Source organism: Lissotriton vulgaris, chromosome 10 (genome assembly GCF_964263255.1).
Source record: "Lissotriton vulgaris chromosome 10, aLisVul1.2, whole genome shotgun sequence".
NCBI classification, from domain to species: domain Eukaryota; kingdom Metazoa; phylum Chordata; class Amphibia; order Caudata; family Salamandridae; genus Lissotriton; species Lissotriton vulgaris.
Genome location: NC_141698.1, coordinates 177,447,179 through 177,470,341, shown reverse-complemented (window position 1 = coordinate 177,470,341; position 23,163 = coordinate 177,447,179). Strand labels below are relative to the sequence as shown.

The following is a 23,163-nucleotide window of genomic DNA, read 5'->3' as shown; positions in this document are numbered from 1 at the left end:
CACGTAGGTGGGTGCCTCCTTAGCGCCATCTGCTCCACCCCACCCAGAGTTGACAGCCATTACCCTATCCCAGTATGCCAGCGTAAAACCTTTACATCGGTGGCCGCTGACTACCCTGTCCCTCTAGGCTTTGCAACGACACCCCGTGCACCCCGAGACTCAGACACACCCTTCCTTCCATATTCTCTCTTCCCGTACAACATTGCTTGCCTATCTTCTCAACCAACGACACCACCCGATTACTGCTGTACCCCTTACACCTGAACCATAGCAGGGGCTGTCTGACCTTGCCCACTTATCACCCTCACCCCTTCCTTCTCCCTTCTCCCTGTCCCATAACTATCATCCACCTCTCTCAAAATGAGGTACATGTACCATCGCTTCCACAACACAGGCCTTACTCCATGCCTAAGAAAGAGCGTTCCCTTGAAACAGAGCTAAGCAAAGGTTTGGAATACCAGACCTTACAGTGTCACAAGTACATACAACACAAACATATGGAAGTTAAAAATACATTTATTTTGAATAAATTAAAAAAACAAAACACAATAGGGCTCACTGATCTAGATCCCTATTCTAAAACACAATAAAACAGTACACTCAATAGCGACCTGCACGATTGAGAACAGACAGAATGGGTACAACATAAAATTGTTGACTACAAGTTGTATATTCTTGCTCCGTAGTAAAAGCACCAGTGTTGTATCGCTACGACATCAGCATATCAATTCTGGTGATGGAGACTTGAATTATACGGTTTGGTGTGTCGACGCGTTTCGGTGGGTTCTTCTTATAATTACCACCTTTATCAAGACAAGTAATATTCTGTCACCACCAGGGAATGTATACACTCGCCCCTAGGTTTCTGTTATTGGTCATTTGTTACGGTCAGTTATCAATTCCTGATCGGGACATGGAGTACTACTGTAAACTTCTTAAATTTCTGTTACCAGTAGAATGTCCCGTTCTGCTTGATGCGGCTTTTATTTTTCCCACTTCATGTCACTGTCCCAAGTTAAATTGGACGAAATGAGAAAAAAAAAATTTTGGTTTGTTTCTTACCAGGCCACAGTTGCCATTGGAGGTATCCGTGAAGTCCCACTTTTTACAGGTATAAATAAAATTGGTCGCTTCTGGTCCTTGCCTCACTATTGGCTTCTTCAGAAATTACCTAATCGGATGGCACGTGGTTACAATGTCCATGCGGACCCCCACAGACAGCGGAATAATTAACTACTGACTAGCTAGTCTATTAAAGGCCAAGAAAGAAATTTAGATGGGCATTCTACTGGTAACAGAAATTTAAGAAGTTTACAGTAGTACTCCATGTCCTGATCAGGAATTGATAACTGACCGTAACAAATGACCATCAACAGAAACCTAGGGGCGAGTGTATACATTCCCTGGTGGTGACAGAATATTACTTGTCTTGATAAAGGTGGTAATCATAAGGAGAACCCACCGAAACGCGTCAACGCACCAAACCGTATAATTCAAGTCTCCATCACCAGAATTGATATGCTGATGTGGTAGCGATACAACACTGGTGCTTTTACTACGGAGCAAGAATATACAACTTGTAGTCAACAATTTTATGTTGTACCCATTCTGTCTGTTCTCAATCGTGCAGGTCGCTATTGAGTGTACTGTTTTATTGTGTTTTAGACTAGGGATCTAGATCAGTATGCCCTATTGTGTTTTTTTTAATTTATTCAAAATAAATGAATTTTTAACCTCCATATGTTTGTGTTGTATGTACTTGTGACACTGTAAGGTCTGGTATTCCAAACCTTTGCTTAGTTCTGTTTCAAGGGAACGCTCTTTCTTAGGTTTAACAACCCCAATTCCCTTGGCTGACTCAAGGGGTACCTCTCCTCTTTTACCCTTACTGCATGCCTTACACTGGCAAATGTTTGTGTAACATGAAGTCTCCCTACTGGATTTCTACTACTACAGAGCATCATGAGCTGTTCTACTGTTGCTATTGAAGATACTATTGTATGTACAAATCTACTTACTTTCTGCTCCCACCAACCTCATTTTTCCCCCTCCTCCCCTCCACCTTCCCCCTTTCCCTCCACAACCCCACTTATACTCCTGTCCATCAGTGCATAACCTTATTGACTTGTATTCATTACCCTTGAGAAACAAAATAAACAAATATGAAACAAAAAAGTACTACATTAGGGTCCCAAGCCTGGGAGAGACCATCTGCACCTCTGTTCCTTGTCTAGCCAATGTGTTCCCTTCATTTTGAACTTGGGCTTGCCATGTACTCCTCTATCACATTCTCTGATGTGTTCTTCTTAGGCAAACTTAACTGCTCAGGTATTTAATGGATTGGTATCTTCGGCATTTCCCGACCCACAAAGTAGAGTCGGAAATTTGGCCAGCTGGAAGATGGCGAATGCCTAATGGCAGTATGGGGTCTACTTCCTTTTATTGAGTTGATGTTTCTTCAGCAACTTACATAAAAGGGTTGTTGCAGTGCTATACTTGGAAACTGCGACCAGTATTGAACCTTTAACAGTCAGAGCCTCCAAACATATCATTGATCCTCTAACTGAAGTGAGGCTTCACTATCTCCACCTGAACCTGAAAGTGTCAGTCTCAAAATGTGTCTCATCACAAAACATGACTCAGTCTGGCAATTTTTACCCAAACTGCTGGGCACGACACTGCCTTTAGGTTGAGCTTTGATGCATGAATCGACCCCAGTCCATTGCACAGGTGGTCCTCCTTGAGCCTTATATGTTGTAGAATACTGAACTATCGTCATGCTATGATAGATCATCTCCCAGGTTCACTCCAAAAACTCAAATGGCTCCAACTACCCACATACATCATATTTGAGTTCTTTTTGCTTTGTCTTCAAGGGCCATTATGCAGCGCCCATCTTTTCAAGGATTTAGAGATAGGTTTACCCTTTACAAGTTCCATACTATCGTTCATCAGCACCCTGTAGAACCTGTTCTCCAGGCTCGGGAATGTGTTCAGTGATTTGTTCACAGTAAAGTAATAGAGAACCACAAGAGGAAAAGAAGTAGGCACCTAACTTGCCTATAGGTAGTGCTTGCTAGCACCAGATACTAAACCTATGTTTGACAGCACGCAGATGAACCTAAATTGCTAAGAAGTTCACCAGCGAGATGAACACTGACACACTCTAGACACCGGTGTTTGACCTGCAGAGATTGCATTTTTTTAATGGGCGAGTGCTCCCCCGCCGGTGCCCCCACTGTTCTCCCCATTGTGCTCACAGGGCATTTCACCACCTACAGCTGTAGCGCTGCTTAATGAAGCGCTGCAGTGCAGGCGATAAAAATGTCAACCAACATAAGTAACGCAAGCCAAAGTACGTGTACCTGCCCATCCAATGTGTCAGCCCATCTGTGAGCAGCATGGATTAAAGACAGTTGACTTTTAAGGATGGATTGGTATTACACTATGCTAAAGCCTCTTCTCTGGTATTTGTTATTACTGTAGAAGGTAAGGCTTTTAAGTGTTGGTGATCCACCCAAACAAACTGGTGGGGGCGAGGGGGGAAGAAGTAATTCAATACAGTTAATCCTCTTATAAGATAGTATTTTGCTATGCTAACTCTTATTTTGCATATATTTGTACTTTTATTACCGAATGGTTGTTTTTTGGAAAGTTTACATTCAGCACTTGAGTTGAATGTGGTGACAAGCCAATGATAAAGGATGTATGCATGATTCTTTACTAAGAAAATTTACGAGAAATGCATTTGACCTGATATATGGATTGTGAAAAGTATATATTAAAGTCAATAGATATTTAAGGGCATCTGTATTGAATTGTACAGATAGGTATTTTGTTACTTGACGTCACAGATTGCCTTTGTAGAGAGGGAATTTATTGTTGATTACTTCTCTCACAATCCAATGGGGAGGAAATTTGCTAAAGTTTCTTCTTAGTTGTCTGCCAGGATCTTGTAAATACAAAAAGGAATCAATAATAAATAAATCCAGACATATAATTATATCTGTCTAAGTGTCATTTACAATCAGCATGGGTAAAAGGCATTGGCAAAGATAATAGGCCCAAAAGTTAAGACCATCTGGCTTTGTCAAAATGCATGTTCTTTATGCTTGCACCCATTGAATCTGAACCTATTGTAATTGATTCATACTTTTCATCTCATGTATTCTGACTATGAGGCATCCCCAGTTTGGACCTGTTAATCTCTATCACCAAATGACTGTTTGAAAGACTCAAAGTGTTCATGGAAGCTCCACTGCATGTGATCGCGTCCTTCCCTTTAAATCCGCGAAGCCAAGTCTTGGGGTCAAAGAGAGCCAGCATGACGAAACACAAAAGAGTATTTAAACCTATTGATGAGTGTTGGCCGCATAATGTGCTACACAGCTGCTCTCCCACAATCATCCATGCAAACAGTGGAATTAAAATATTTATTTTTCTGCACCCAGGCATCTGGGCACAGTCTTGTGTATGGATGTGATCATGGCTAAGGGCGTAATCAGAACATTTAAATTCCCTCCACTTGAACCTTAACTCAAATGACACCAGCATATGAAACAAGCAAACCTGACCCTCTTCAGAATAGTTCCCATCACACCTTCATGCTCCTACCATCAGTTTATAAATCCATCTTTTCACTCTCATCTATTCATACCCCATGCCTTCACCTTTCCATCCATCATCGAGGCTCCATCTATTGAACCATCCTTTCCCTCTTTCTTTCTCTGTCCTTTCACCCATCTGTCCAATCATTCATCCTCTTCTCTATTAACCCATTCACCTATTGATCCTTTCACTCTTCGATTCACATTTTCACTCTTCCATCTATTTTTCTTTTACCTCTTTTACTCCTTCCTCCTACCTTTCACTTGTTCTTCATTCTATCCAAACACCCTTCTTCCTTCTAGAGTTTTTTCTTTCCTCTTTCTAGCTATCCATCTTTTTTCTCATGCTCACTTTTTCTATTTGTTTCTCCGTTTTTTTACTATTCTCATAGTTTTTCTGGCTCAATTTCCTTCATTGTGCATGTCAGCGCATGGGCCACACCCCTCTGTTTTGGTATTCTCTAACAGTGTTATTTATGCGCATTTTCTCTGTAGACAGAAATGGCCATTATATAAACAATGTTTTATTAAGACCCAATTCACCAGCCCTTTGGCAGTCCGCACTTAAGCTGCTTAAGTGGGATTTAAATATGGCCCTGATCATGGTGTAAGTTTAGGATCTGTGCTGCAGCCACATGCATCCCTCTGACAGTGTATAGGTGCATTTGGAATATGGAAGAGCGCAGTAAAGCTCCCACTAGGATTGATGAGGAAGCTGCAGCCTACAAAACACTGACTGATCCAATCCTGAGACATGTTTAATGCTAAGCTCATATAACTCTAACCTGGGGAAGTATGCAGACCCTCACCCCTCCAGTGGACACTGCTGGTATGCTGCCACCACACTGCTGGCTCTACTTGTTTGGCTTTTATGTCCAGCTCTCTCAGACTCAGTTCATGAACCAGAAGCGATTTCTTCTCAGCCAAGGCTCTCTCTGCCTCCGCCTTCTCCTTCTCTGCCTATAGCTTAAACTTGGCCAGCAGAAGTGTGAGCTCTCTCTCTGCCTTCCTGACCTCTAGCTGCTATGGGGTCAGGACCCTGAACTGGGTCCCCCATCTCCTCATCATCTGCTAGTGATCCTCCTTCCTCATTATCATCACCCTCATCATCTCCTAAGGTGGACTTGCATCTGTAGGAGAGTAGGGTCTGCTTCCTATAGTTACGCCCACTTTTTGCTGTGATTCTCCGGTTTTTCGACTTTAGTGTGGCTGTGGACCTTCTAATCAGGCCCACAGCCCAGCTGTTCTCTCTCTAAATTGATACCATGTACTTTAGGTACATACCAGATTGGTTACTGGATCACCTCTGTGAACCCCTGTATAGTGTACCATAGGTACCCAGGGCATAGGTGCACCCTAGGCCTACCAGGGGCTGCAGCATGTATTGTGCCACACCTGGTTTGCCTGTCAAACTGACACCACGGGTCTGTTCACACAGCCTGGGTAAGGTGGTGTAGTCACCCCTTACTTAGATATAAGATACCTATATCTATATATACATATAGACACATATACACCTATAAGTCACTCCTCTGGCAGGCCTTGACAATCCTGGAGGCAGAGTGCTTGGTTTTATGTGAGAGGGTGCCCTAGCATGAGCTGAGCCCCTCTGTAACTTTCGGAACCATGGGCTAAATTCGAAAATACCGAATTTTACCGATTCGGTATTTTCGAATCGGTAAACGCTATGTAGATAAAAAATCGGTAAAAATTACCGAATCATTAAGATTCAGTAATTACCGAATCGGTAATTACCGATTCGGTAATTGCCATTCATGCCCATAGCAATGAATGTCAATTACCGAATCGGTAATTACCGATTCGTTAAAATAGGGAAAGAGTCAAGGGTGGCAGGGTGTCACTTTGACACCCTGTTGCACCCCTGAATAGGGCTTGTGTGCACATGTGGAACACATACATGCACTAAGGGCATGTATGTCTGTCACATGGCACAGGTGTAAATGCACAGATTTGCATTTACACAGGTATTAGTTATTTACCACCAACTAATAGTTGGTGGTAAATAACTAATCCTGTAAGCACAGAAGCAGTCTTCAAAGTGCTTCCTACATTTCATTTACCGATTTGGTAAATACCGAATCAGTACATTTGCCACCTACATAGGAAAAACCTATTACCGGTCGGTAACAGACGATTTCGGCCGTTACCGACCGGTAATGACCTTCCTACATCTGGCTCCATATCCCTATAGCTGTTCTATGATATAGCCATACCATATACTCTTAAGTGCATTATAATCCTTGTGGTTAATGCTAACTTTGGTTTGGCTTTATCAAAACATGTTGTGTGAGGTGTCAAACTCTTTGAAATACTACCACCCCCCCACCCCATTTCAGGTGGTGGGGGTAGCAGTCCACCCTTCTAGAGGAAGAAGACATGTAGTTACTGGTTTACCCAGTTAAAGTTAACAGAGCCTCAGCATCACAAAATGGATGCTGCTGCCACAGACACGAGTCTGCCCTCCTGCTGCTGGACGAAACTCCGTCAGGGGAGGCCTGGACAATAGGTTTTCTGTCCAGGGAGGTGCTGGCACCTCCCCAGACAGGGTTTTGTGTATTGGGGCAGGGAGGGCTGCATTCAGTGAATGCTTTCCAGACACTGCCTGGGGCACACTAGGTGCTCCATGCATTTCCCAGTTCAAACCGGTTGCTGGGGCACTCTTCCCCAGCTCTGGCGCGAAACTGGACAAAGGAAAGGGCTGTAACTACTCCCTTCCCAGGTCCACCCATAGGAGGGACCTTAAAGGTAGTCCAGCCCCTAAACTTAGTATAAGTATAGGATCCCAGTCCCTAGGACTTTAGATTACCCTGGACGAAACTCTGAAACATAAATCCTGGAACTTCGACATTCCATTTCGACTGGAAGATGGAAGACATCTCCCTTGTGGTCAAGGAGTGACCACCCTGTTCAAACAGGCACCAACAGCAACTTTTCCGGTCTGCATTTTTGAGGCTCCCGCTGGATCCCAAAGAATCTGCGACACAGGACACAGACTTCCAGACATCTCTGACCCCGACCTTCGCTCACAGCAAAACTGAGACCCGGGGCGGACACGAGAGACGTGGGACAGGAACTCCTGGACATCCTGCATTTTGCTACCTTCATCGACTTCCCAAGGTATCCTAAAGTTGTGCATTGGGGTGCTTGAAGCCCCATATGTACTGAAGCTCATAGGCCCCCACTCCACGAGTGTCCTGTGGGCCCCGCTTTGCATTTCAGCTTGACACGTCTTTGTGGTTGCCTAGTCCGTTGGCTAGTGAGCCCCCCGAAGACTTTCTTTTGAATTTAACCTGCTTTCCTGGTTGCTCTAGGCTTGCTCCTACATCTCCCCCCTAAAAGAGAAGTTCTACAGACCTTGCTGGTCTGCACCGAAGCCGATCTCGACATCTTGTGTGGATTGCGTTTGCCAAGGCTTGTTGGGTCCAATCCGGATACCGACACCGCAGTCAACTAGATCCTTTGGGGGACAGCTCAAATCCAGCTCCTGGTCATCGTCAACGCCTCCTGGACCTCGTGGCTGAAGATACAAACTGCACCTTTTCTCCTGAAATCACCCGACATTGGCTGGCAGCTTTCCATCGCCATCCTGGTCACTGGCAAGTGACCCAGACTCTGTCCCTTCTGCTTTCAGGTTCTTCAGATCTTCGATCCACCCTTGGATCCACCTGGACACTTTTCCTCTGGAGGCATGAAGCACTTCTTTGCAGCTCTCCATTGAAATCGACGAGGAAACCCAACATCAAAAGACACCTATGCACCCGGCTTCCGTGGGTGAGGTAACACAAGTACTCTGGTAGTCTCGAGGGTATTGGCCCTCCAAGTGTCTAAGTCCAAAAGGGTTTCATTGTAGTTCATTTAGAAGTGTCCTTAAATTGTAATTTTGTAACTTGTTCGTTTGCCATAGAAAGTCAATGATAACCCGCAGCTGTGTTTAGTCACTGCACGCGTCTTCCGTGGGCCTTCTGCATCCTAACCTTTGGTTGTTTAGAGGAGCCCCAAAGATTCCACAGGCCCCAGGCCTGCTTTCTAATTCTCACATGGTTCTTATACCACTATTTTAGTATATGGTTTGTGAGGCCCCTAGGGCAAAACGTATACTGTGCAACTTATTGTATGCCAATTAAGTAACTTGTATTGTACTTTTACCTCTGACCTCATAAAGAGTGCAGAGGGGTTGTGTTTAGAATAAATACATATATATTTGATATATACCTTGCGTGGTGTACTTTCATTTGGCACTCAAGGGATTATAATTGGTAAAACAATTTGCTTAATTCACTCACTGAAGTCTTAGCCTGAAGACTGCTCATCACTGCTACCCCTAGGATAGCTTTCTATAAGGTTTACTTTACAACCACCATCAATAAGGGTCCATTAGACTGGTGCAAGGTGCCCACTAGAACTAGTGGACATCATATGCCAGGCTAACTTCTCACAGTGTCTTTCCACCTCCTCAAAGGCTCTGAGAGCTACCTGGAGATCCATTTTTAGTAGCCTTCTTGTCTGCCTTCCGCCCCTTCTGTTTGCAGAGTTTCAGCATGCCTGCCATTCCGAGGCGATCAAAGCTGCACAGCTCCAGATCCATAGTGCAAAAGGGGAGGTAGGGCACTTACATTTAAAATAGGGAGAAAACAGCCAATAGAAAATTAGGGAGGATTAAAAAAAGAGGTCAAGTCTGGTGTCATTATTTATCTGGGAGTTTTATGTGACACAAATTACTGTATGGCATTGCTCAAACAGAAGTCCTGATCCCACCACTGACCTAAGTGAGAAATTGGGTTGTTGGTTGACTGAGGTGTGAATCCTTGTCAAGCAAAAGCCACAATCCCTGGCAGTGTGAATCACAAAAGTCACTAATTTTGCCTATGCTCTCCCTGGGTAGCACACAAACAGTAATAGAGTGAAAAAACAACACAAGAAAAATACCACACCAATTTAGGAAAATAGAGTACATTTTAATGAATCAATTAACACAAGAATGGCCAAAAATCCTATCATTAGAACTAGAGTTATGAATTTTTTACGTTTTTAGTAAAACCTAGCACCTAAAAGATGAACATGCCAACCACAGATATTTAGTCTCTCAAGACCGGGTCAAAGTAGAAAATATATGGCGACCGTGATGGAGTGTGAGTCGGATACAAGAAGTGGATTGAGCCCAGTCAGCGCTTATCTTCAACTTAGAAGATTTTCCAAGAAAGATGTTCTGAGAAGGTAAAGTTCAGCGACAAATGGCTGTAGTCGGTGTCCGAGGAGGGTGTGTCATTATCATGGAGCTGCTAGATGAAGTTGCGGTGAAGATTTCTAGGTTTGGACTTAGCTACTTTTATGGAAGGGGAAAATCTTCAGTGGGAGAAGGCAGGAGGCTGTAGCCGAAGACAGTTCCAGGAGGCTGGATACCCCTTTTGCGAAGAAACTCTGAACAGGAATGGCTGCAACAGCAAAAAACGGAGGGGGAACAGTCGTGAAGTCAGGCTAACCGGCTATGCACCTTGAACAGAACAACGAGCAGGTTGGTCCAGGTCTTCCCTTGGTTTTCATAGCTGTTTTTAGTCAAAAAATGTTTAACGCACAAGTTTTGGATTTTGGCTATCTGGGCACCTTTAGCACTTCAACCAAGTGTCCAGGACTGATGGGACCGTACTTGGGGGTTTAGGACTCACCCAGGCTGGCTCCAGGTGAGGGTTTCAAGATGTTGGGAGCCTTTATGACCCTGTTGCTTTGAACAGGAGGCCAGCAAAGGCTCCCTTGAAGTCACTCAGGTACCCCTGGGTTCAGGTGAAGATTCAGTGATCAAAAGGCGTGACTGGCCTCTGAAGTTTCAAGGCAAGCTCAAGGCAGCAAAGTGGTCTTTCCAGGTGCAGAAAATCAGTCTTGTGGTGTACACAGCAGGCCACAGCAGCAGACTGTCCTTTTATAGTCCTTCCACAGGTACAGAAGGTGAACTGAGAGTGGGTCTGAAGGTCCTATTTTTATACCTGGTGCCTTCTTTGAAGATGGAAGAAGTTTCCAGAGTTTTCTCTTTGAAGTGCTTGGAATTTCCTGGCTCCGTGGCCGTAAGCTGGCTGCTGAGACAATGTCGAAGTAACAAGCCCTTTGTGTGAAGGCAGAGCACAGCCTATTCAGTTGCAAGTTGGGCTGTGCCCAGCTCCACCCTCATCCTGTCAGTAGATGGCCTATTCAGATATACCTAACTCCCTCTATTGTGTGGCTGTCTGGGAGGATTTCCAAAAGTATAACTCAGTTATACCCGGTCATGTGACTCAGGGAAGGCTGCAGGCACCAAAAGGCTAAGGGCAGGAAAATTCCCACTTTCTAAAAGTGGCATTTTCAAAATTGTAATTTAAAATCTGACTTTACCAGTAAAGAGTATTTTTAATTACAATTTCATAGATATCAAACATGCAATGCTTATCTGTCCCAAATCAAAAGTTATCTCTTATTAAATGTAATAAAGTAACCTAATGTTATCCTATAGGAAAGGTAGACCTCACATTAGTGAAAAACGAATTTTGGAGTGTTTCACTACTAGGACGTGTAAAACTTAAAGGTACATGTCCAACCTTTTAATGACAAGGCACCCTGCTCTATGAGGTACCTAAATGCTACCTTAGGGGTGACATATATGTAATAAAAGACAATTTTAAGGCTTGGCAAGGGGGTTATATTGCTAAATTGAATTGGCAGATTAAAACTGCATTCAGGCTGACATGGCAAGCCTAGGACATGTTTTATGTGGCTTTGTAAGTGGGTGGCACAATATGTGCTGCAGGCCCACTAGTAGGATTTCATTTACAGGCCCTCAGTATACGGTATACCACTCTACAAGGGGCTTATAAGTAAATTAAATATTCCAATCAAGTGTAAACCATTTTAACCATATTTAGGGCAGTGAGCACAAGCACTTTAGCACTCGTCTGCAGTGGTAAAGGGCACAGAGTCCTAAGGTCAACAAAAATTAACTTCAACAGAATAGAATGGAGGTAAGTAGGCAAAAGGTTTGGTGGAAGACCATACCAAGGCCGACAGATCTAACATCCATGTACACCAGGCCACTCTTAGCTCTTTTGTCACACAGTCCAACTACTGTGATGTCATAGTCTGTAGTAACACAATTTCACTCCCCTGTTTGATATCCTCAACACCTCGCCTTTCCTGCTATATTTCTTATCAGGAGTTCTCTACCCAAGTTGCTGCCATGATGATGTGTAGTTACATGGAATGGTATCACGTGGAACAGTCATATGTACAGCGTAAAGTCCACATCCAGAACATCATACATACAACTGTTATTTTTTTCCCCAGAGACGCAATTGCCAAGATCCTGTACTCCCTCCTCTTCAGCTGGCTCACCGATAGAATTAACAAGCAGGTTTTCCCCAAAGAAGCATCTTTGTCCATTGCTATCCTGGATATCTATGGATTTGAGGTAAGGAAACAAGGGGTGTCTTCAAATGTATTTGGCACATAAAGGCAGTTCATTGGCAAAAAGAAAGCAGCTGTAGGTGCCTTGATACAGTTTACTTAGGAATAAAGTGAAGTAGGCAGCCAGCTGAGTTTCAATTGGGGACAGAGTCTCCTAGGTGTGTGAGTAGAAGGCCCAGCTAATGCCAGATTTCATCTAAATATTTACATACACTTAATCGGAATGAAACACATTTAAATGGTTAGAGAATATTCTGAAAATCTGATATGGATCCAGCCATCCTGGGCATATATTAAATAATCTTGCTCAAACTACTGTTAGTGTTGATATAAAAAAAATTATTAATAAAACATAGAAAATATATATATATATATATATATATATATATATATATATATATATATATATATATATATATATATATATATATATATATATATATATATGAACAGGAAAGTCGACACCTTGAGGAGTTAGAAGGACGACAGCGGACCCAAATTTTGAAGGTGCAAATATTTTATTCGTTCAAATAACCACGCACCTTAGCCATGACGCGTTTCGGGCCCCCTTGGCCCTTGATCACATGACATGCTATGGAGTGATGTTCACAAATGTAAAGTGACAGTGCATGTTGCAATCGACAACGTCATCATAGACATAGACAAAATATAATGTCAAGCAGCTCGTCATTCGCTTTAAAAACATCAATAAATAATGCTGTAAAAGTGCAACAACCTATTTACACAAATCAATGGTAAAATCAGGAAAGATAAGAGTCAACATAGTTACTGCTAAAATAGCAATTTAAACCCGTATTTGACACTAACTCATGTATAAATAACATGCCTTCTGTGGTTGTTTCTGGGAATAATTGTAAAATACAATTGCTACAGATGTATAATATGATGGATATTCCTCAGTAAATTTAATCCAAAGCAAAGACACTGCTAATTACTAAAAATTGATAAAATGTAAAATGACTATCATAATATACTGTAAGTAATGTTTATCAAAGGCAATGTGCAAAGATGTGCAAAACAATAATATAAAAAAAACCTGTGCAAACCACAAATGTGCTAAAAATATGCAAGCCACTATTTAAAAACCAATAAATAGTAAAATGCTTATATAAAATAATTGGGTGCTGAATAAAATTGATTATAACTATAAAATCAATTTACCAAAAAGTTGAAAAACCAGAACATTCATTACGTATTTCCTAATAAAATAGACAAATACCAAATACGTTGCTTGTGACTCATTTGAGACAGAGTGATAACTGGAAGACAGATTTAACAATAATCTATAAGCAAGTATGTAGATCCTCCCATGCATTCAACCCATTAGGATGTTTGCTATCAAGGTTGAGTATGTAATGGGTTTCTAATTTACGGAGGATCCCTTCCCTGTCGCCACCCCTTCTCAGGGGCATGACTACATCTACCACATAGTATTGTAGTAGTTGGAGGTCTCTATTGTGGCAGTCATTAAAGTGTCTTGCGACAGGGTAAGCTTCATCACAGTGCCTGATGGCCCTCATGTGCTGTAGTACTCTCTTGTGTACAGGAAGTTTAGTACTTCCTATGTACTTAAGTCCACATGGGCACTCCAAGACGTAAATCGCAAATTCAGTCTTATAAGTTAAATATTTTGAAATTGAAATCTGTCTATCTGAAAAAGGGGAAGTATAAGATTTTTTGTTAACCCCATGTTTACAGGCTTTGCACGTCATGCATTTATAGAAGCCTGTGCGGCTACTCAGCCAGTCGGTCTTGGCCAAGACCTCAGGGCTGCTACCAACCAGGCTATTCTGCATTGATCCTGCCTTTCTATAAGTGATGGTAGGTGACTTAAAGGACCCCATTTTTAGCACTGGATCATTCTGAATTAGTGCCCAATGTTTACCCATGATTTTTCTAACCGCCTGATGTAGTTTGCTATAGGTAACTATTAGACGAATAGTGTTATCTTCTGACACTGGCTGATTTCTTTGTTTCATGGCCTTAGTTATTAAAGCTTCATTTCTGGGTAAGGCCCGTGTGCGCTTGATAGCTGCCATGATAGTCTTATCACTATAGCCCCTTGCTAGTAAGCGCAATCAGCAAGCTGATTGCGCTTCCACCACATCTTGTACTCGGCTGCAAATGCGTTTGATACGCAGCATCTCCCCGTAGGGGAGGCTGTGGATGAAATGGCGAGGATGGTGGCTAGTTGCATGCAGTAGTGTATTGCCTGCCGTGGCCTTACGATGCAATCTAGTTTGTATTGTTTGCTGGTCAATAAAAACTTCAACATCTAGAAAGTTCACTGTGGTCTTACTAACATTGGAGGTAAATTTAAGATTTAAAGAGTTGACATTCAGATTATCAATAAATACATTAGCCAAACTCTCTTCCCCTCTCCAAATCAAAAACAGATCGTCTATGTATCTGTATATGCATACAACATTATTGTGCATGATTTCAGCAAACTGTACTCCGAGAACCTGCCTCTCCCACAGCCCCACATATATATACCTACTGGCGGTCTCCAGTAGGTAGTTATAGTTAGGACCTAGTTTCCATAGGAAATCCGCAACATTCTATTTCGAATAACTTTGGCGCCGGTCGACGAATACACGTGAAATTCTCCAAGAAAATGGCTTGCTCCGCTTCGCTCCTTCCCTGAAAGTTAGGGGGTGATTCATGAAGCGGGGGCTGAGAAAAAAGGGAGGTCCCAAAACGTGTTTTCCCCATGCAATTTTCCATAGGACTTTTAGCCAGGGCTACAACCTGAACTGCTGAACGGAATTACAACAAATTTGGCAAAAAGGTAGAGTTCGGTTCGCAGATTGTGCTTTTTGTTAAATGGAGTAAATCCGTTCAGCAGTTTCTGAGAAAATCAAAAGTAACATCATAGTGATATCTAGAGACGAAGTACGGTAGGCGTATAGTAAGTGTACCGAAAACTGTACAATTACAAGCACAAGCTGCATGCTGATTAGCTGTCAACTGTCTGTCAACACTCCAAACCAGGAAGTGTTGGAATCCATCTTTTGCCTCAGTAGAACCAAGTCACAAGAAAACAGGGAAATAAAGGTGAAAACGAAGAAAAGGGGGCAGGGTAAAAACACCATGACCCTTTAGGCCTGCTCAGGGGGTCCCACAAGGACCCCCAAGGCCCCAAACTTTTTAACATTTTTTTTTTAATTCGCGGGATACGCGTTCACTGCCGATCCCCCCCCAAAAAATTAAGGCACCCCTCTGTACCCTGCAAACGCGCCCCCTGGCGCGTTTGCAGAGGGGGAACCTCGGGGCCAAGGAGCCCACCAACAACCTCCAGTGTGCGCCATGGGGCTACCATGCAGAGACGTGTAAAGCGGCCATGCCCCTTTTTACACCTCTCTGCAACGCAGCCCCCTGGCGCATATTGGAGGTTCTTGGTGGGCTAGTGGACCCCCAGTATTCGAGGAGAATTAGTTCCCCCTCTGCAAAAGCGCCAGGCGGCTGCCTTGCAGAGATGTGTAGAGGCCATGCCCCTTTTTACACTTCTCTGCAAGGCAGCCCCTTGGCGCATACTGGAGGTTCCTGACTCCCTAGGCCTGCTCAGGGGGTCCCACAAGGACCCCCAAGGCCAAAAAAATATATATATATATATTTTTAAAAATCCCGGGATACTCGCAGGGTACGCGTACCCTGCCGATCCCCCAAAAAAACATTAAGGCACCACTCTGCAAACGCGCCCCCTGGCGCGTTTGCAGAAGGGGAAATAATTCCCCTTGAATACTGGGGGTCCCTGGGAGCCAAGTAGCCCACCAGGAATCTCTAGTATGCGCTAGGGGGCTGCCTTGCAGAGACGTGTAAAGAGGCCATGCCCCTTTTTACACCTCTGCAACGCAGCCCCCTGGCGCATACTGGAGGTTCCTGGTGGGCTACTTGGCCCCCAGGGACCCCCAGTATTCAAGGGGAATGAGATCCCCCTCTGCAAACGTGCCAGGGGGCTGCCTTGCAGATACATGTAAAGAGGCCACGGCCCTTTTTACACCTCTCTGCAACGCAGCCCCCTGGCGCATACTGGAGGTTCCTGGTGGGCTAGTTGGTCTCCAGGGACCCCCAGTATTGAAGGGGAATTAGTTCCCCCTCTGCAAACGTGCCATGGGGCGACTTGCAGAGATGTGTAAAGAGGCCAAGCCCCTTTTTACACCTCTCTGCAACGCAGCCCCCTGGCGCATTCTGGAGGTTCCTGGTGGGCTAGTTGGTCCCCGGGGACCCCCAGAATTGAAGGGGAATTAGTTCCCCCTCTGCAAACGCGTCAGGGGGCTGCCTTACAGAGATGTGTAAAGAGACCACGCCCCTTTTTACACCTCTCTGCAAGGCAGCCCACTGGTGCATACTGGAGGTTCCTGACCCCCTAGGCCTGCTCAGGGGGTCCACAACGACCCCCAAGGCCCAAAAAATTATTATTATTTTTTTTTAATCCGGGGATACACGTAGGGGGCGTTTGCAGAGGGGGGAAATATTTCCACTTGAATACTGGGGGTCCCTGGGGGCCAAGTAGTCCACGAGGAACCTTCAGTATGCGCTAGGGGACTGCCTTGCAAAGATGTGTAAAGAGGCCACGCCCCTTTTTACAACTCTCTGCAACTCAGCCCCCTGGCGGATACTGGAGGTTCCTGGTGGGCTAATTGGCCCTCAGGGGCCCCAATATGCAAGAGGAATTAGTTCCCCCTCTGCAAACGCGCCATGGGGCTGCGTTGCAGAGAGGTGTAAAAAGGGGCGTGGCCTCAGAACACCTCTCTGCAACAAAGCCCCCTGGCGCATACTGGAGGTTCCTGCTGGCCTAGTTGGCCCCCAGGGACCACCAGTGTGCAAGAAGAATTAGTTCCCCCTCTGCAAACGCACCAGGGGGCGCGTTTGCAGAGTGGTGCAATCTGTCACCTCAAGCCCTGCCCCCTCCCTGCGCCACTTTGCAAACGCGCCCCCTGGCGCGTTTGCAGAGGGGGAAGTAATTCCCCTTGAATACTGGGGGTCGCTGGGGGCCAACTAGCCCACCAGGTACATCCAATAAGCGACACGGAGCTTCTTTGCAGAGTGTTGTAAAAAGGGGTGTGACCTCATTACACCTCTCTGCAATGCAGCCCCCTGGCACATACTGGAGGTTCCTGGTGGCATAGTTGGCACCCAGGGACCCCCGATATGCAAGGGGAATTAGTTCCCCCTCTGCAAACGCGCCAGGGGTCTGCCCTGCAGAGAGGTGTAAAAAGGGGCGGGCCTCATTGCACCTCTCTGCAATGCAGCCCTCTGGCGCATACTGAAGGTTCCTGGTGGGCTAGTTGGCCGACAGGGACCACCAGAATGCAAGGGGAATTAGTTCCCCCTCTGCAAATGCGCCAGGGGGCGGCATTGCAGAGAGGTGTAAAAAGGGGCGGGCCTCATTACACCTCTCTGCCACACAGCCCCCTGGCTCATACTGGAGGTTCCTGGTGGGCTAGTTCCCCACAGGGACCCCCAATATGCAAGGGGAATTAGTTCCCCCTCTGCAAATGCACCAGGGGGCTGCTTGGCAGAGAGGTGTAAAAAGGGGCGTGGCCTCATTACACCTCTCTGCAATGCAGCCCCCTGGCGCATACTGGATGTTCCTGGTGGGCTAGTTGGCCCCCAGGGACCCCCAGTATGCAAGGGGAATTAGTTCCACCTCTGCAAACGCGCCAGGGGGCTGCCTTGCAGAGAGGTGAAAAAAGGGGCGGGCCTCATTACACCTCTTTGCAACGCAGCCCCCTGGCGCATACTTGAGGTTCCTGGTGGGCTAGTTGGCCCCGAGGGACCCCCAGTATGCAAGGGGACTTAATCCCCCAACTTAGAACTTGCTACGGGCGCATTTGCACAGTGGTGAAGGTAGGGGGCTGGGCTTGAATTGATATGTGTGCAAACATGCCCTTTGGTGCGTTTTAAGTTGGGGAATTAATTCCTCTTCCATCCAGAGGTCCCCTAGGGGCCAACTAGTCCAACAGGTACCGCCAGTAAGCGCCACGGAGCTGCGCTGCAGAGTGTTGTAAAAAAGGGGGCGTGCCCTCTGAACACCTCTCTGCAACACAGCTCCCTGGCGCATACTGGATGTACCTGGTAGGCTAGGTGGCTCACAGGGGACCTCAGGATTGAAGAGAAATTAATTCCCCAATTTAAAACGCGCCACAGGGCGTGTTTGCTCACATGTCACCTCAGGCCCTGCCCCCTTCCTTCACTATTGAGCACAATATTCCTCTAAAATCAGCGGAACTAAGAATTCCGATTTACTCACCTGTTATCAGGAGAGGCAGTGCTCCATCTTTTAGCCCACTACTGATCCTGAAAAGTAATTCTAACCATACTTACAGTAACTTAAATTTCCTTCGATAGGCTAACATTGACTGGTTTCACTTGGAAATTTTTCTAAGTGTGGAGTTTTGGAAGTTTAAAAAATTCCTCTAAAATCAGCGGAACTACGAATTCCGATTTACTCACCTGTTATCAGGAGAGACCTCAGTGCTGCATCTTTCAGCTCACTACTGTTCCTGAAAAGTAAATTTAACTGTACTTACCAGTAACTTGAATTTCCTTCCATAGGATATCTTTGCCTGCTATATAAAATATATATAAATAAAAAAAATATAGAATAAAATAAAAATATATTGCAATTTCTTTTTTTTTTAAATCTTTATTGTTAGGAAGGAATAGTGGTTAGTCAGCTTCATACAGTCATATGGTATTGGTTACAGTTTGTACATTTTAACTTTACGTATGTAACAAGAAACATCATTATGGTAAGGACTGTGCTGCAGTAAACCATTGAAGACTTGTAGATACATCAACAGGAATATTGCAATTTCAATATTTTTAAAATCATTATTTTTTCAATTTATATTAAAAATATATAATGTAATTTAAAAAATAAAATATCTAAAAATAAATACTTAACAATGTAGTAAATTAGTATAAAAAAATATAACAATTAATACTTTTAAAAATGATCATTTACAAAACCTTTGAAATTCACTGAAAAAACCATAGGTTTCAGCCACGTTATAGTTAGGAATTAGCATTTAAAAAAACCTTAGAAATTCACTGAAAAAGCCATAGGTTTCAGCCACGTTATAGTTAGGAATTAGCATTTAAAAAATCTTAGAAATTCACTGAAAAAACCATAGGTTTCACACATGTTATAGTTAGCTGGACATTTCACTCATACAAAACCATTGAAATTCCCCCGTTATAGTTAGTTCAGCTAACTATAACTCGCGCGCCCACAATGCACTGCTGATGACGTCACATATTACATCACTCTTGACAAGGTTTGTCCTGCTGCCTACTGTATCATATCCTGCTGCCTACTGTATCAAGATTAATTAGCGATGGAGAATGTAACAGCTTAGATGCTGACTTAGCAATTGGCAAAACTAATGGATATACATTAAAATGGGCTATGATAAACAAGGCAGAGATAATTAAAACAGTGGTTGAAAAATGCTTTTTAGAAATAAATACGTGTCTAGAGATAGATTCACCACCTGAAATTTGTCTTGCATCCTTTTCTGTAATATCGAACGAAGTTAAAAACTCCCTCACTAGGCAATTTAAGAACCAGAAGAAGGCGGGAGGCTGGTTTGATTCCAGATGTACCAAGGCCTATGCAGCCCTAAAAGAGGCATTGCATAACAAACCTAGATCTGCTGAGGAAATCCGCAGATCTAGGAAAAATTACAAAATGGCAATTAAAGATAGGAAAAATACTCTGAGGTCCGAAGCTTGGGAGGCTCTTCATTCAGCCTCCATAACAAATGATAGTGCGAGCCTCTGGAGAATTGTGAGAACTCCCTTTCTTAGTGAAGAGGCTAGTCCGAAAATAGACATTGCAATATGCGACTCAGATTGGGTCAGACACTTTTCAAGAGTTGATGAAGGAGAAGAACATGAAGGAGAAGGACAAGTGGGGTCCTTGACCTCCACTTATGATCATCCCCCTAGCAGTAACTTGCATTTTACTCTCGTGGAGGTTGAAAAGGCCCTGAGTAGAAGCAAGGGCGCTAAGGCGGCTGGCCCAGATGGGGTTCCCATAGATATATTTAAGGGCACTTCCTCTCTGTGGGCGCCCCTTCTGGTCCAGGTGCTTAACGCTAGCTGCGTTGCTGAATTCCTGCCCACTTGGGTGGAATCTGTTATCGTTCCGATTTATAAGAAGGGAAATAGACAGGACCCAGCCTGTTACAGGCCTATCTCCCTACTGGATTCCTTCACTAAGCAGGCAGAGTTATTCTGGACCGGCTTCTGGAATGGGCAGAGGAAAACTCTGTTCTATCTGATCTTCAATATGGCTTTCGCTCCGGTCTGGGGACAGTAGAGCAGGGTTTGAATTTGCTTATGCTGGTCGGGAAATATACAAGGGCAAAACAGGGCAACTTGTTTTTAGCCTTTGTAGATCTCTCGGCCGCCTTTGATTGTGTGGTACATTCTAAACTGTGGTTTATATTAGAACAACTTGGGGTTGAATCTAACATTATTTATTATCTTAAACGTTTATATAGCAACGCGTCGGCCCGCGTACGTTTTGGCCTAAATGGAGAGCGCACAGACAAAATACCAATCAGGAGCGGGGTCAGGCAGGGTTGTGTCCTGGGACCCTTCCTTTTTAATTTGTATATAAATGGATTGGAAGACGTCTTGTGCAAAGATAGCCTGGACCCCCCATTTGTAGGTGGCCGCCCAATACCAGCACTTTTGTACGCTGACGACGCTGTACTTATGTCACGTACTCAAGTGGGCTTACAGCGGGTGGTTGACAGCTTTTCCCACTTTATGAATGAGTTGGGCCTGAAAGTCAATACATCAAAGACTTTCACTATGTATTGTGGTAGGCAAAATAAATCTAAGAGGCCGATCTTTATAGCAGGACAGAAGCTGGAATTTGCCAAGCATTTTTCGTATCTTGGGATACTTTTTGCCCAAAATGAGACGTGGTCCCAAGCTATTTCTGTTAAAAAGCTTGAGCTCTTTAGATAGACCGCTGCTATTAAAAAAATTCCAAGTAAGTTAGGGACTAGACCCCCTGTAGAATTGATTCAAATCTATAAAGCCAAATGTGTAGCTGGTGCTACCTATGGAAGTGGGGTTTGGGGTTTTGCAAACCCCGCGCCTATACAGGTTCCTGAAAACTCCTTTTTAAAATATATTTTGGCACTCCCCAAAAGCTCCTCTAATTTTAATTGTCACTCAGAATTAGGCCTTTGTTATATCACAGACCTGATTAAAATAGAGCCAGTGCTGTTATGGCACAGACTCTGGACCCAAGAAGCGAAAAGCTTAAACAGAGAAGTCCTGACAGACATTTTGAAATTGGAGGGTGCTACTAAAATACCATGGATGAAGTATGTTTTTAATTTTTTAAAAGACATCTGGAGAGAAGAATATTTTTTGAATCCCATGGATATTTCAGAAATCTCACGAAAAGATTTGAAGAAGGAGTGTCTAGCCCTTTTGGATTCCCATAGGACTGCTGCGGAGGCCTTAAAACCTTCTGTTTAGCAGCATCAATTGGTTTTAGCAACTTTTAAGATTCAGCCCTACTTAATCTATGTAACTAATAATTATGAGCGCTTCCTACTTTCACGCTTTAGATTTAACATTTTCCACAGATTGGTTAGTTTCCCTATGATTAATAATTGGACGCACGATCTACCTCTTTGCCCTTGCGATAATATCTCACCCCAGATTTTCCACAGATTGGTTAGTTTCCTATGATTAATAATTGGATGCACGATCTACCTCTTTGCCCTTGCGATAATATCTCACCCCAGAGTACCAGCCATGTATTCCTAATTTGTAAACTGTATGATGAAATGAGGAAAAATGTTTTATTGCCTTTTTTCAGAGAATTAGGACTTCGTCATTGCCGTGCGGCGATGATTAGTATCCAAGCCCTAGACAATCATGTATCTGTAGCAACAACAATTTTGTATTTAAAAAATGTGATGATCAGTAGGAAACGTATGGTCATATAATCTGCACTTTATAATTGTAATTGTTTCTCCCCCTTGTATCTGTTTTCTATGAATCCAATGAATTCCTCTATTTTTATATACTGTATCCTCTTTTTTTAACATTGTAACTATGAAATTTTATCTGTACTTTTATGATTGCACCGAAACAATCGAATAAAGATATTTTGAATTGAATTGACAAGGTCAGTGACATCACTCATGACATCACTGATGACATCTCAAATGACATCACTTAAATAAATTACATTTTAAAAATAAGAATTTAGTCAGTATGTTAGTCTTGTGTATAAATGGACATGTTTTGGTGCTATTTTGATAAATGGGCGTCAAGCAATTAATGAGAATAATTGCCTAGCATGCTGACTAATTCCTGTATGCTTTTAAAATTGCATTTATAGTTTTCATTTATGGCCAATGATGTCCTTGATGATTATTGTTTGGAAAAGCCAGTGGCCATTTCTACTTTAAACCTCCATGTGGATCACTAGACAAAGGCATGCTTGGGTGATAACGGGGAATGTGACTAGTCTGTCACTTATTCCAGTGGATACTGGGACAGTTTTACTGGTTCTCATTAACCTTGCATGGTAGAGTCTTGTCCAACATCCTGGAATATTTTTTCTCCAATCACTTTTGAGAAGAAAAGTCTGAGGGGGTGGAGGGGGACATCAGATCTATTTTTGAGGGTCCACAACCTAGGAAACGGTGGCAGTGGTAATGTTAGTGTTAATGACATCAGATCATGGGGAAAAATGACCTTTGGAATGTTTGTTTTAAGTTTATTATTCTTTCCTTTTTAGGACCTTACGTTTAATAGCTTTGAACAACTATGCATCAATTATGCAAATGAATATCTGCAGTTCCTGTTCAACAAGATTGTCTTCAAAGAGGAGCAGGTGCGTACATTTGTGTTTAAATGTGTGCGCCAAGGGTAACTGAGGAAAACCAATCCCTTCCTGCCAATGCTTTGGGGAGACAATATATGTATCTGTAACAATGAACCTCAAGTCTTGTAATTAATATAGGTTGACACTTTGGGAAGATCCTACTATTGAAAGGAGCACCTCCTGATAACTAAGTAAATTCTGTTTTAACTTCCA

At 43.5% G+C, this 23,163-nt stretch overlaps 1 protein-coding gene across 1 annotated transcript in view; it reads left to right on the top strand.

The window, feature by feature from the left end:
- MYO15A (myosin XVA) overlaps positions 1–23,163 on the top strand; it is a 1,716,372-nt gene that overhangs the window by 322,221 nt on the left and 1,370,988 nt on the right. The window contains exons 16-17 of the mRNA XM_086939741.1: positions 11,934–12,057; positions 22,864–22,959. Coding sequence (XP_086795867.1) covers positions 11,934–12,057; positions 22,864–22,959 — 220 coding nt within the window. The remainder of the gene's footprint in view (positions 1–11,933; positions 12,058–22,863; positions 22,960–23,163) is intronic.